At 41.1% G+C, this 15,350-nt stretch overlaps 1 protein-coding gene across 2 annotated transcripts in view; it reads right to left on the bottom strand.

The window, feature by feature from the left end:
- Positions 1-15,350, bottom strand: part of ARHGAP10 (Rho GTPase activating protein 10) — a 234,932-nt gene that overhangs the window by 71,970 nt on the left and 147,612 nt on the right. For both annotated transcript variants that reach the window (XM_036031869.1, XM_036031868.1), the window contains 2 exons: positions 7,865-7,923; positions 524-629 (listed from right to left, as the gene is read on the bottom strand). In XM_036031869.1, the coding sequence (XP_035887762.1) occupies positions 524-629; positions 7,865-7,923 (165 nt within the window). The remainder of the gene's footprint in view (positions 1-523; positions 630-7,864; positions 7,924-15,350) is intronic.

Here is a 15,350-nt window from a genome sequence, read left to right as displayed (position 1 = left end):
CTCAAAAACTCTGTAATTACTGTAATCGAGGAGTCATATATTTGAAGAAAGGGCTAATTTCTCTACTGGATTATTAGATTTCACTTCCTTTTTTAAAGAGAAAATAAAAAGAATAGAACGGATCTTATGAAATAACTACCTATTACTGATTAAACAAATTTAAAGGACATTTTCAAACTCAGAGTTAGGTAGGTGTGAAACCAAGCTAAATTTGCTAACAGACTTAATAATCACATTTCCAGAACCTGTGTACAGGGAAGTGTATAATACTCTTCTCTTACTTCACATCAAACCCCAAGTTGCTGGCAGTGATGTTAAGCAAATAATTGCACAGCTTCATGAAAGCATCGTATTTCAACAGTCTCGTCCAAAACACACACAGTGAGTCAGATGTCCAGGTTGCCCTTCCAGGTGTGGTCCCCGGTATGGTGCTTACAGTCCAAATTTCAACCGCTACAAATCCAAGAATGCCACGCAACACCCACAGCAACACGAAGGCAGGCAGGCAGGGAGAGGGGCTTACTTTGTTAAGTGTTTCACCAAAATATCCAACATTTCTTTATTTTTTTCTGGCAGCTTGTGCACCAAGAAATGGATAGCATTCACACGAGACTCTGGGCTCCCACTTTCTTTAAAAGAGAAGAACAACAGTTAGTATTCAGAATCAAACATATTCCTAAAAATTACCAAATACAGTACCTCCTCTGTTCAATGTCTCCAGGTCATTTAAATATGGTTTGCCACCTTTCAAAGGAAGAGAAAATCCATCCCTCTCCCTATTCTTAATCTCTGCGCGCCCCCCACGAGGGGTGTCCATGGGGCTGGGGTTCACGCCTTTCCCTCACCACCGATACTACACAAGGGCGAACCGCCTCTCCTCCGGCACACTGCACTTCCACTGTGCTCACCACGCACTGGCATGGGGCTTGTCACTGCATCACTGCCCCACAGAGGAAGGAAAATACAATTATCAGCAAATAAATTCTTCCCCCCAAAAGAGATGCTGACGTCCTAGTTCCCAGTATCTCGGAGTGTGACTGTTTTAAAACACACCTGGGATTTGTGCTAATCGGGTATTACGGTGAGACGTGCAGGCATGAAAATGACTACCACAAAGGAAGAAGTTTATCCGCACAGATTCCGAGGAAAAGGAGGCATGTCGTGCCACGCTGGGCCAGTCCAGAGGCAGAGGGAACACGGGGAGGTGCAGACAAGAAGCTTTATTGTGGTTTCTATGTGCAGGAACAGGAGAGGCAAAGCAAGCAGGCTCAGGACCGGTCTGAATTCATTCGGGGGACTCTGGGGCATAGGGGCTGTTCTCGGCTATCTGGTACCTGGCCCTAGGTGATTAAGGCAGAACATATACGAGCCCAAAAGAGGTGGGCGGGGTGGTCTCTGGACTGGTTGGATGGCACATGGAAAGCACGCTCAGGTTTACTCTCTCCAGGAACAGGTAAGTCCCGGGAGGTTAGTCTCTCAGGATCAGTAAAGCCCCAGATGTTAAAACATCAAATAAAAAGACATGCTTAACAGAGTGATTTCACTTGGGAATACGGTCCTTGCAGAGATGTCATCAGCTAAGATGAGATCATACTGGAGACACTGAATGTTCACGGAAGTGGCACTCTTGACAAGAGTCCAAAGCTGAAACCCCACCCAAGTATCCATCAACAATGAAACAGGTGAACAGATGGTGGTATATTCATACAATGGCATACTGTGCAACCAGGATGAAGGAACTACTGAGCCACTCCACACAGGTGGATCTCACAAGATAAGCAAAGGAAGCCAGATGCAAAAGATTATATTCTGTTAATTCCATTTATGCAAAGTTCAAATGCGGTGGCCCTGCCTACGAGGTCAGAAGTCGGGCAAGTGCGCATGTGAGGCGGGGTGGACAGTGGACAAGTGGGTATGAGACAGAGGTCCCGGGGCTCAGATAACGTAGCAGTTCTTGATCCGGGCGCTGACCACATGGCTATCTTCACTTTGCAAAAGTCCGTTAGGCTGTACACTTATTATCTATGCACATTTCTGTTATGTGTCAACAAAAAGTTCACTGAAATTAAAATTGCCCCAAACCAATCTCACCCTAAGGTAAGCCAGTAAATTCTAGTTTAATCCTTTGAGTTTTCCTTTTTTTGTGATGAGATATTTGAACAGCCCATTTCATTTATCATGGGCGTTCCTCCATGTCATTAAATGGAGCTCCACATCATCAGTTTCATGATGAGTTAGGTTGCTTTCAGTGTCTATAAGATTAAGTTTGCTCCAGCTTACCCTTCTTCCATAGTAGTGTTTTAAGAGTGGGGAATGGGATTTTACAACATAGGACACAGTTGTGGCTACAGAGGAAAAAAAGCAAAAAGGCTAAGAAATGAAAAGGGATGTGATAAAGCAGAACACAGACAACCAAACCATACCACATAATGAAAGACTCGTATAGATACAGACTACATGGGACACTGAACATGTCAGTACAACTATCTGAAGAGTCGGGTAGTAAATCATCATCAAGTTTTTAATCTGGGGTTGAAACCAAGATCTTACTAAATCAAAGCCGGAGAAAAATAAAAGCAATAAAACTATATTAGTATTTTTAATTCACAACTGTTAATTTCTTTTTACTTCTTACTGAGTTTACTGTGATTACACTGGTGAAAGCATATGGGCTTCAGGTGTACAGTTCTATAATACATCTGTACACTGTACTATGTGTCCACCACCCCAAGTCACGTCTCCTTCCATCACCATCTGTGCCCCCCATACCTCTTCCACTCGCAGCTTTCATTTTAAAATCAAAGCAAGGACTCCAGAGAAGTCTTAAGTTCCAAGGGAATAAAAGGATAACTGCTTACGATAAGAATTTTGTGCATTCAAAATTAAACAGTACTGAAAACTCTGCACTAAACAGCTCCTTCTAACTCCTGTGTCTATCTTGTCAGTAATAATCACCTTTCCCCAGTGAAAACCTAATTTAATATTTTTGGATTTATTACTTATTCAGAAACACAAGATTGAGAAATTGTTGTCCTTCCTCTAAAGGTAAGGGTCTTCATTTCTAGAAACAGAATTGGTTTTAAAAAAGAGAGTCCAAACCTCGCATTGTCTGTTTGAGTTTCTCTCCCTCTCCAATCCCATCTCACTGGAATCACACACACGTTTTTTTCTCCAAGTCTGCTTTCTCCTCCTTCTTCCAAATAGAAGGACTTTTGGAATAAGGCTCTTAAAGAAAAACTACTTTCTTCTCCATTTCTTTTTATTTTTACATTGATCAGACCTTTCTATTCATGGACATTTCCATGTGGCTACAACATAGTAATAACTTTAAGGTACTCAAAAAAAGTTTTCTAACATAAATTAATTCTCTTCAGTTTTAATCTATATTACTGACAAAAAAAAATGAAAGGCATAACTTTTTTAAAATCTAGGACACTGAATTAACCATAGCATCAAATCCCTAGCACATGCCAAGGAACTGGGAGTTTGGTGTAAGAGCAAATGCATTTTTAGCTATGTAACTTAGACATCGGCATCCCCACCACTTAATGTCTCTCCGTTTATGACACTGTGCCCACTAACGGAGACTGAGCAAGATATGCTCGTAGCTTACTGGAGCTTATCCAAGATACATGGGCAGGTAAATGTTAAATTATCTCAACATTCAAATGCTATATGTCAACAGCACTCAGTTCCCAGGGGACAAGGGGCTTCTTCAGTCCACAGACATCAAGTTTTCCAGTTCTTCGGTGGAAGATCCTATCTCCTCAGAAATGAGTGCATCGGACTAAGATAGTTTGATGCCATTAAGCATTCAATTCTTTTAGTTTCCAGTTTTCCAAGTTCTCCCCCACCAAGACCCTATAATTTTGTCTTGCTTCCCATGCACATTTACCAACGAGAACAGAACATTCTGGGTAGGCAAAGACCAGTGCCCTGCATCCTATAATAGTTACTAGTTTTCATCATAAATGACTAAAGGCCTTTGTGAATATGATTTTGCTTCCCATGTACCTTGACTCTTGAGCATACCGACACAAGTGTTCTGGTCTAGGGGGCTGAACTTTCCCGTGTGATGACAGAGTAGGTGTCCGGGCTTTGGCTGTCATTCTCACACTGAGTTTAACATGAGTCCAATCCAGAAACATGGGTCCACTTCTTACCAATATGATATATCAAGAAATCTGAGCCTGCGAGGCCAAGACACAGATCACGGACTACAACGTTCTCAAAGGTAATCAACACCATCTACACACCCAGGCAGATGCTTTCCAGCTTTCCCCAGGTGGCTACGATCTTTTGCATTCCTGTGTAGGCCTAGTAAACTTTTATATTCTCACGAAATATAGATATATACAAGTATATGTATAAATGTGTGTGTGCATATATACATATATGTATATGTACATATATATACATGTGTGTGTGATACATATATCTGCCCTCCAGTTCCTGACTCAGAGCTCCCAAAACCCTTGTAAATAGGGGTGTGCTCAGATCATCTTTGTTCTAATATTTAGTCTTTGACCCTAGATTCTGATACCGAGCTACCAAGACCTCCATAATTCATTGAGGGACAGGAGTGTCTGACACCAAGCTCCTAAGTCCCTTGGAATTTCCCAGGTGGTAAGAACATCTTTTGTTCTAATGAGGTGCCTTGGGGTGGGCTCTGACATGGTCACCAAAAAGATCCAGCCATGGTTAGCAGCTCGAGATTTTCAGCCCCGCCCCCCATTCTCCAGAGACACAAGAGGGGCTGGAAATGGAGTTAAAAATCCCTATTGCCTACAAATTACAGCTTCCATAAAATCCCAAAAGTAGAGGGTTTGGAGAGCTTCCAAGTGCCTGGACATATCCACACGCTGGGGAGGTGGCGCACCCCAGCCGCACGGGGACAGAGGCTCCTGAGCTCGGGACCCTTCCAGTCCTCGCCCCATGTACTCTTCCATCTTCATCACGGACACATCCTGTATTATGTAGTAAGTTGCTAAACTGAAGCCTGATTTTCCCTGAGTTCTATGAGCCTTTCTAGCAAATTACAAATCCAAGGGCAGATAGAGAACCCTGGTCTCTAGCCAGTCAGAATTACTGGGGACAACCTGAGACCTCTGACTAGTATCTGAAGGAGGGACAGTCTTGTGGGACTGAGTGTAACTTATGGGATCCGGTGCAAATTCTATGTAGCTAGAATCAGAACTGAACTGAACTGCAGGACACTCCGCCGGTGTCGCAGCACTGGCTGGTATGGAGGAGAAACCCACACATCTGGTGACGAGAAGTGAAGCACTGTGTGTGTGAGGAAAGGAGAAACACAGGAGTGGCTTTCCTAGACAGATGGTTTCTAGTTCCTTTCAGTAAATTTAGTTAACTCTCTCAGTTGAGAGAGTTGAGTGAATGCTCTCAATTTTCTCTAAGGAAGAAAAAAGTTTAATTTCCCAATGCATTCAACATTGAAGAGTAAGTCAGTATTTCTTAACAATGAAAAATAAGAACACTTTTTTCCTTCTGCAGTGACAATAAAATTAAATGCATTTTTGTATCACATGCTTCAGAACTATTAACTCATAGATAACTCTACAGGGGAGAAACTGATGAGAGAAAATGAAGGACCCAAGAGACGCTTTCTGAAGCCTCGGCAGGGACAGCCACAGAGACTATGGCAACACCAGAGAACAGTCGGAAACCACCACACAGGGCTGACAAGCATCAAAACCCACCTTGCATTCTGCAGTGAGAAGAGGTAACAAAGATAGGCAATGCTTGTAAGCTTAGCAGTCAGCTCAGCTAACAGACATTCAGCAAAACAAGGTAATCGCTGCCATTGTTCATGGAAAATGATAGCTTAACCACAATCCCAACTCTCCAATGATCTTCAAAAGGAGAGACTGCTTCTGGCCACCTGATTCCTGTAACTGTTTTATTCAATTCGTGAAACTGCACAGGCAAGAGATCAGAGGATCCGCTCCCAAGAGGAAAAGTGAGCACTGACAAGAGCACTCCCAGGAGTCAGATAAAAATCTCAAGTCTGCATGACAAACGTGGGCCCCGAAAATATGCCCAGTCAATACGTGCCCTTCTTCTCATTAAATAAGGTAACCACAGGTCCCACTCCACCCACAACTTGACTGAGGTGCGAACACATGCCAATAATGGTCGCAGCAACAGTCTTTTTCTTTGGAACGGGCCTGTTACTCAAACTGGGAAGCCTCCGTTACAGCAACCCCTCAAAGTTGGGAAGCGAGGCGCAAGGCCCTGGTCCAGTAGGTGAGGATACCTTTTGTATTTGTCAGTCTCTTCCACCACATTGCTCAAGGGCAGTCTCAACCAGCTCCTTCAGTTCGTGACCCACCACTCCTTGTAAATTCCTTCACCACCACTTGTAAATTCCTACCTCTTAGGAAGCCTTCCTCTGGGAAAATGCACTGACATTAGAATTTCAACCACACAGGCTTCATTTACAAGGCATGATAACAGTGACACTCACTTGTAATGTAAAACCTTACTCCACAGTCCCTTTATCTTTCTCCCATTCTCAGAGGATCCTAGATGAAAACTGGCACCCTCCCGCTTTTTCCAGTCTCCGAGGCGGACAACATGAAACAATTGTCCTCCAAGCGGAGTTTCATTTCTCTCTCCCCCATTTGTCAAAAATGCCACAGGGAAGAAATCAAAACAACTAAGCATTTGCTTGAGTTCCTGCCAAGAAAACTTTCCCCCATTTCCTTCATCACACAAATTCTCTTAAAAAAAAAAAACCCTCTTCCACATAAAAATAAAATTGCCTAGGACCGTAGTTTTCCCCTTTTCTGAAAGCCGTTTCATATGCAGAGTCTGAGTGGGCCTACCCAGGGCTTCCCTCTGCAGCGCACTCGAAACCCGCACACCGGCCTGAGCAAGGGCCTCCCAGAAAGGTGCCATTTAAAGCAATGTCCCAGCAGCTGTAACGCAGGACCCAAAGGGGTTGCTCTAAGTTTTCTGACAGACTGAACTACGGAACACATCCGAGGGGAAAAAAAATAAAAGGAAATGAATGTACGACAGCTACTGTCGGTGCGCCTGTGAAAACGAAACTGCAGGTCTCAGCTGGTGGAGCTGGGGCTGAGAACTTACATCAAGACGCCTGTAACCTGGCAAGTCATTGAACACCTCTCCAACTTCATTTCCCTAACTATTAAGTACCTAAGAGCAGCATACTTCAGGAGGCTCTAATGATTCAACACCGTGTGTCAAACATAAAAACAGAGGTGTATGATAAAACAGAAAACAAAAACAAGACTTCAAATAAATATGAGTCACCAAAAATGCCATCAAAACTAAAATTCTACCAACGCTGGGCTCTTTTCATTTAACATTTTATCACATATGATTCACTCTATCAAATACTGTGTGGACTTCTGGCATTGTCTCAAAATATTGTTTTCTGCCTTTAATTTTCAAATCTCTTTCTAAGACAAGCCACTTCCAACCTGCTAATCTCTCCAAATCTGCTCATGTCCCTAACCTTCCTCGAGTTCAATATATCCACGTTCCCGCAGCATTCTGTTCATCCCATTATTATACACCTGATGAGCAGTGGGAGGCGTGCATTGACTCCTGAGCAGAAATTCTTTCACAGCTCCACATTCCTGATATCGACCAGTGATGAGGATACAGTAGACAATGAATAACTGTGAATGAACGAATTTATCAATTATCCACTTTTTCACCTTTTAAAAGGTGAAAAGAAACCCAAGATCTTCTACAGTGAATTCTATTTTTAATATCAATTATAGTAATGACGGAAAGTCATTTTCACATGGAATTTACAGCTCACACACACTATCGACCACACACCTGCGCCTCTGCACCTCAGAGTGATACTTACTGACAGGAGCGATGAAATCCCCATGCAGCTTGTAGGTCATGAGAGGCTCCGGGAGGCTCCTGCAGGGAAAGAACAGCGTAGTGTCAGCGAGCAGCTCTGCACAGGCTCACCCTCTCTGGGTCCGTTGTTTTAAGACAGGCACATTCAATATGCTGTGCATTTCTCAGTAATGCGTAAAACTCCCCCAGGGAATACTTTTATGTATCAAAAAGATCCATAAATCAAATGGATCACTTTATTAAGTGCTATCTGTACCAGGCACTACCCCAGCTTAAGCAGCCAGGAATTCCTATCAGATTTAAGCACATGGTATTTCACATTTCATCTTGGAAAGTACCTTTACAAGCATCTGATTATATACACAAAACTCCCCTCTACACATTTACTTGTTGATAGCTATACATTCTATTCAAGCAACCATAATCATATAATTTTGCAAATCATCTCTAAAATATTGAGAATATATAGAGAAAATATTAAGCAAACTCCAAGAAATCAAATTCTCTCCTCTTACATATCCCTATTATAAATATATAAAATCCATGTTTTGTTTATGCTTATGAAATAATACAATATAGATATGAAGTAAAATTGAGGACAACTTCAAAAATACCCACATCATTATAATCTTCTACTGAAATAGATTACATAAATGGTAGCATATTTTGTCCTGTGGTCCACGGAATGCTACAGTTCTACATGTATATGTAGTTAAATTTTTTTAAAAAACAGCTCTTTGAACTCCACAAACACTTAAACACTAAGAGAAGAATCAGTCTGGTCTACCTGTCCCATTGCTGGAGGACAATCTGGCAAGATAGTAAGAATATTTAAAATGTTTAAACCATGTAACCCAGAAATTCCTCAAGTGCTTTAAAAAAAAAAAACAAAGATACACACACACAGATTTAAAACATATTCAAAAGCCAAGAAAAATGCCAAGGAATAAAGGATCATTTCATATTGTTAAAGAGACCAATTCGTCAGCAAGATCTAACAATTCTCAATGTTCATGGATCTAATAACAGGAGCTTCAGAATGCATGGAGCAAAACCGATGAGACCACAAGGAGAACGAGAGAAAACTGTAACTGTGTAACTGTAGCCAAGACTTCAATACCTCTCTGTCTCAATAACTGGTAGAACAAGCAGACAGAAAATCCGTTTGAATACAGAGGATTTGAACAAAGTGATCAGCCAACTTCACCTAACTGGTATAACCTTCACGTAAGTGACACTTCGTCCGAGTGCATTCTCTCCCAGAGCACTTGGGACATTTGTCAAGACAGACCATATTCTGGGACATAAAATGAATCTCAATAAATTGAAAAGAATTCCATTTGTACAGGGTATTTTTCTGATTACAACAGAAAAGGAATTAGATATCAATAAGAGAAATATATCTGGAAAACTCCAAGGAAAATAAATTAGGAAGTATTTTGAGCTAAATGCAGTATATCACATATTAGAATTTGAGAGTTGTTTGTAAAGTAATATTTGGGGATAAATTTTAACTGCTAAATAGCTGTATTATTAGAAAAGAAGTCTTGTATCGATTATGTTTTTCTATCTTAGCCAGAAAAAAGGGGTCAATTAAACCTAAAATAAGTAGAGCAGAAGAAAACATAAATCACAGCAAAAATCAGTGAAATAGGAACAAAAATCAGAAAATAAATAAACCCAGTTCTTTGAGATAATCAATAAAATTGATAAAGCTAGCCATAATGACTAAGAAATAACACAGGGAAGCCACAAATTATCAATGTCAACAATGGTAGAGACGGGTGCAGAATCACCACAGCCTCTGAAGGTACTAAAAAGAAGATGAGGGAATGTGATGAACAGTTTGATGTTCACAAATTCAACAACTTAGATTAAGTGGCCAAATGTCTTAAAAGACGAAAACTCCCAGCTCACTTCAGAAGAATCAAGCAACCTAAGTAGTCCTGTATCTATTAGACAAACTGAATTTGCAGTTTAAAATTTGCCAGTAAAAAAAACCCTAGGCCCAGGTGACTTCACTGGTGAATTCTAGCAAAGAAAAAAAGCATGCCAATTCTATACAAATTCTTCCAGAAAAGGTAAGAGGGAATGCTTTCTCACTCATTCTTTGACATCAGCATTACTGTAGTTCCAAAATTAAGGGCATACAAAGAAAACTACAGACCAATATTATGAATATAGATGCAACTATTCTAAATAAAATCTTAGCAACTCAAATTCACAGAGATAAATAAAAGGATAATACATCACAAGTTTATCTCAGAAATGCAACACTGCCTTAATATTAAAGCAAAATTCATGTAACTCTCCATACTGGTGAACTAAAAAAGAAAAATTCTATGATCATCTTGACAGGTGATTCAGGGGAGAAAAAAATAGTTTTTCCCACAAATTGTTCCGGAACAACTGGACATCCATATTCATAAGTGAACTTGGATCCACACCCCGTATCTTCACAAAAATTAACTCAAAATAGACCACAGATCTAAGTATAAAACCTCAAACTATAAAACTTCTAGAAGGAAATAGAAAACCTTTGTGCCTTTGAATTAGAGAAAGATTTCTTGAGACATCACATAAAAAGAAACTGATAAACTGGATTCCATCAAAATTAAAAACCATTTGAAAGACGCTGTTAAGAGAATAAAAAGACTAGCCACAGATAGCAGAAATCATTTGCAAAGCGTGCTACCTGAGAAAGGATTTGCATCCAAAATACATCAAGAATGGTCAAAACATCCTAAGAAAAATAACCCAATTTTTATTGCATGAAAGGCATGGACAGACACCTATCCCAAGAAGATATATAGATAGCAAAAGAGCACATAAGGATGTTTAATATTATTAATCATTATGGAAGCACAAATTTAAAAGCACAATGATATACCACCATACAGCTGTTAGAAAGGCTAAAATTAATAAGACTGATCATATCGAGAGTTGGCAAGGATGCAGAGAAAATGAGAGTCTTCTCCCCTGCTGATGGAAATGTAAACTAGTACAACCACTTTCGGTAAAAGCTTGTCAGTTTACCAGGAAGTTAAACATACACTGACTGCAGAACCCAGACACTGCACAGACATGAGGGCTCACCCAAGAGAAAGGAAAGCCTAGGCTGAAAGATGTGTACATGAAGGTTTCTAGTTGATTCATTTTCAACAGCCAAAGCTACAAACAACCCAACTATCCAACAATGGGTGAATGGATTTTTTTAAAGATTGGGGTGTATCCACACAACGGAACCAATAAAACACTAGTCAGCAACAAGAAGGAAAGAGCTATGCTACAACATAGGTGAATCTCTAATTATGCTGAGTGAAAGAAGCTAGATTTAAAATAAATACAACCACAATATTCCATGTATGTGACATTCTAGCAAATACAGAATTTTTTATATCATGACAGAAAGCAGACTAGCGGTTGCCTAAGAATAAGGCAGTGAAGAGGGCTGGTGAGAGCGAGGGATTTCAGAGGGGCAAGAGGAAACGGGGCGGGGGCAGCAGGGGTGGACGAGAGGGTCACTATTTTGATTACGGCGATGACTTCACAGGTACACATTCAGGCCACACTTAGGCAAATGTACACTACACACACGGACAATCTAGGGCATGCCAATTACACTTCAATAAAACTGTTTAAAAACAAAATAGATGCAAACATATTTACAGGTTACGCTCCTTACATACAACTTATGATGGTGCATGCACACTCACACAGACACACAAACACACAGTGACAAGTGTAGACAGGGAAACTGACGCACTTAGAACTCTACTGAAGAGAACAGTTCCCTTGTTTCCTCTCTTCTCCCCATCACCCCCTCCACTGTCATTTAAAGATAAAAAATAAAATCAATTATACCATTGACTAAATGAAGGGAGAGAAGTAAACTTTGGGGGACTTTTTGTTTCAAAATGTGGAAAAGCAGGAAGCACGCAAAGAAGGAAAACTGTCATTAGGCAAAGAACGAAAGTGAAGGGTGCCGAAAGTGGGAGAAGGAGGCACTCAGAAACACCAGCAAGGGAACTTTTCTCAACAAAAATGAATTTATATCTAAATATCTCCTATAAGCCTCTCATCACCATATGTCTGCTAGGCAATGCAGCATGGAAAGTAAGCATTAGATACGGCTAATGTTAGGGAGGCAGCAATAAAAATGACAAGTTCCCCATAGAAAATGTATTATCCTGAGTCACCCTATCTCTCAACTTCCCAACCCAATGTGGTTTTGAGCTACAGCTCTTGGCCACCTGCTGGGATCTGCCTGAGAATATAAATCATAGTATTTACCTATGCTGGCAATTTCTTCCCCCAAAGTCCCATTCCAATTTGCAGGCTTCAGAAGTTTCCTCTAGGTAAAATCATTTTACTAAAAACATCACAAACAGTTCATTGTCCCATCACATGAGAAACCGTTGTAACGAACACACTGCTGGAAATCAAAATTATGGTCTGAATAGATAGAAAATCAATCAGAGGGCTGGTATTCAGCCTTCTTAAAGCACTCAAAGTTAAACAAATTGCCTCAAGTCAGTAGAAAAGAGGGAGATGCCATACGTACAAGGTCTATTCAGAAAGTATCCAGCCACGTACTATGAAAAAGACATTTATTAAAGAGGATAGAAGATACAAGAAACATTATACACAGGACAACGATGCCTCAGTCCCCTTCAAAGTAGACACCTTGGGACCTTACATAGTTCTCCCGATAGCCATCAGCTGCCTCATCATACTTTCCTGAATCTCATGGACAGTCTGAAATCTCTTCCCTTTCAAAGGTGAGTTTAGCTTTGGGAAAAGCCAGAAGTCACACAGTGCCATATCTGGGCTCTAGGGGGGCTGAGTCACCTGTGTGATTTCATGTTTTGCCAAAAAACTGTACAAGACGTGATGCATGAGTGGGCATGGTGTCGTGATGAAGCTGCCAATCACCAGAAGGCCCATAGCTGTGGCCTTCTGAAGCACCTGAATAGTTCCCATAGAGGAACGTTCAAGCAAAATGTGATGCAGATTTGTTGCTTTACTCACTCAGTCATTTTGAATGTGATAGCCACACAGTACACACGCTCACCCAACGGTGTCTACCACCCCTGCTGGCAAGTACAGTGAAGTCGTCATTGTTCACACATGCACATTCCAGTCCACTCGCCTTGGCTGCCAGGTTACATTGATGTCATGCAAACCGTTCTCACTTTATTAACAATGGTTGGATTTTTTCCAGACAGACCTTGTATGTCTGCTGTACCTATTTTTCTTTCTTCCAGACCCTGGAGGTTTTGCTTCTTGTTTTAGTTTGGCATTTGGGGAGTTGGTTACTTCCTTCTACTACCTCCAGCCTCCCATCCCATTAGGTGACTGGGGTATCTGCAGCAGAATCCAAGGGCAATGGTAAGAAAAGCTGTCTGCAGCTTTGGGCCATGGCTCCCCCTAAGTGGCAGCCGGGATTCCAATCTGGGCAGGCTGGCACTGGGGCCATGCTCTGGACTATTATACTTCTTATGCTGGAAGAAATGCATCTGCTTGGGCCCAACTGGGTAGTCAGAATGGAGGTACAGAAAAACTCAGTTTTCCTCCCTGGGGCACATCATCAGAAAGTGTCATTTAAATCCTAATTACTGCATTTTCAGTTGCTAAAAATAACGGAGGAAAAGAACAGCAACCTTTCAAACCTTCCAAGTCATCTGCCATTTTACGATCATTACTTTATCACATTCAGGCAGAAGGTGTTATGTGGTTATATATGTCTTATAACTTCCCTCCTAACGTCTCATAATGTTCTGTAAGCGATGTTTAACCGTGGAATTCCACAGGATGCAACAGCGTAATGAGACAAAAGGGCAACACTATATACCAGGAGCAATAAGGAACTAGCTGCAGAGAGTATCAAGACAATTTGAACTAATTCTCCTCACAAGGGAAAAACAAAACCAAAAAAAAAAGAAAAAAAAAGGACTATGTGCAGCAGTGGGAAAACACACGAATTTACTACAAAAGAACTGGATTTCTGTCCTTGATTTCCCCCCAACGCCTGAATGCCCTTGGTCAACTCCCTTACCTGTACCAGGTAGAAGCTTCCTCCTGGAGTGGCAGCACCCTTTGCCAGTCAGTACCATTTGCAATCCCTTATACTTTCATACCCCTCATCCCTTCTTTCCATCGTGCATCTAAAATAGGCTCACTCAACCTCAACTCTGCCGACATTTTGGACATCTGGGGGAGGAAAATGGGCTCTCTCAAACATTGCAGGTCCATCTCTGGCCTCAACTCATTGCACCCAGTAGCACCTTCTTGCCTGCAACCATGACAACCAAGAACGTCTGCAGATATTGCCAAGTATCCCCTGGGTCAGGGCACAGCCGACCCGGTGGAGGATCACTGCTGTCGTATCTGGGGTAAAGCTCTCGATGCTGGGGACATTCTGCAGTGAACATGCTACCTGAGATGTCTTGTCTTCAGGAAGCTTACGCTCTAATCCCAGGGCAGGGGCTGACAAGATTCGTTTTTACTGTAATCCTCACCTAAACCACTTAGGTGCTCCCAGTGGCAAACTACACACAAGCATGTAGATTTAGCCTGAATTGTACCCCTTTATAGTCTGGGAATGATGATGATGATGTACTCCCTACTTGGAGAAAAAGTTAAAACAGTAACTGAAACTATCTAGCTTAGATAAAATACTTGAAAATATATAATACACACCTGAACCCACTGATAGATTGGAATTTGTGAAAGAAGCCGAACAGCCAGACACACAGGCCCCCCGACGTACAACATGAAGAATACAGCACCACTGTGATGCAGTCTTGCAATGAATAAACATTCTTGTAATAAATGACCTTAACCTGTACCTAATTAAGCCTATAGATTTAACTAATAGCTTACATAAAATATGATAGCTAAAGAACCATGTTAAATGATAGGGATATAAAATACAGCCATAACCAAAAAGCAGAAAATCCTATTTTAAAAACTGACCGAGGTTCATCACCAAAAAATGTTGGGGGCTGAAGAGTGGGGTGCAGAGGAAAGAGACTTCTTTCTTTTTTTAGAGAAAGGTTAATGATTCTCAGAAGCACTGAACCTTTTCTATTTGTAGCCCAATTTTTTTGTAATAAATAGAAAATTTATCTTAAAACTTGAGTGAACATATTTTCAAATAGCTTTGTATTTGTTTTATCATTTAAGCTTTTAAGTTCAAATGGTTTCAATTTTAAGCTTAAAAAGAAATCTCCATTTTAGCCAAAAACAAATGAAAGATTCAGTGAATGCAAAGCCCCTCCTCCTCACTGTTTGGTAGCATTCACTTCCAGAACAGTTACAGCAGATGCCTATTGCAAATCCTGTCTGTTCCCTCCAATTCTGTCCGGCTGCAATTTACTGATGTTCATCCGCTTCACTCGCTCGCTGGGACATCATCAGATGCCTCACAAACGTCCTCCTTTTAAGAAGGTTTAACCTGACTGTTAAGATTAATGGGCAGAGTC

This window comes from Phyllostomus discolor, chromosome 8 (assembly GCF_004126475.2).
Source record: "Phyllostomus discolor isolate MPI-MPIP mPhyDis1 chromosome 8, mPhyDis1.pri.v3, whole genome shotgun sequence".
Lineage (NCBI taxonomy): Eukaryota > Metazoa > Chordata > Mammalia > Chiroptera > Phyllostomidae > Phyllostomus > Phyllostomus discolor.
This window is presented reverse-complemented; position numbering and strand designations above follow the sequence as displayed.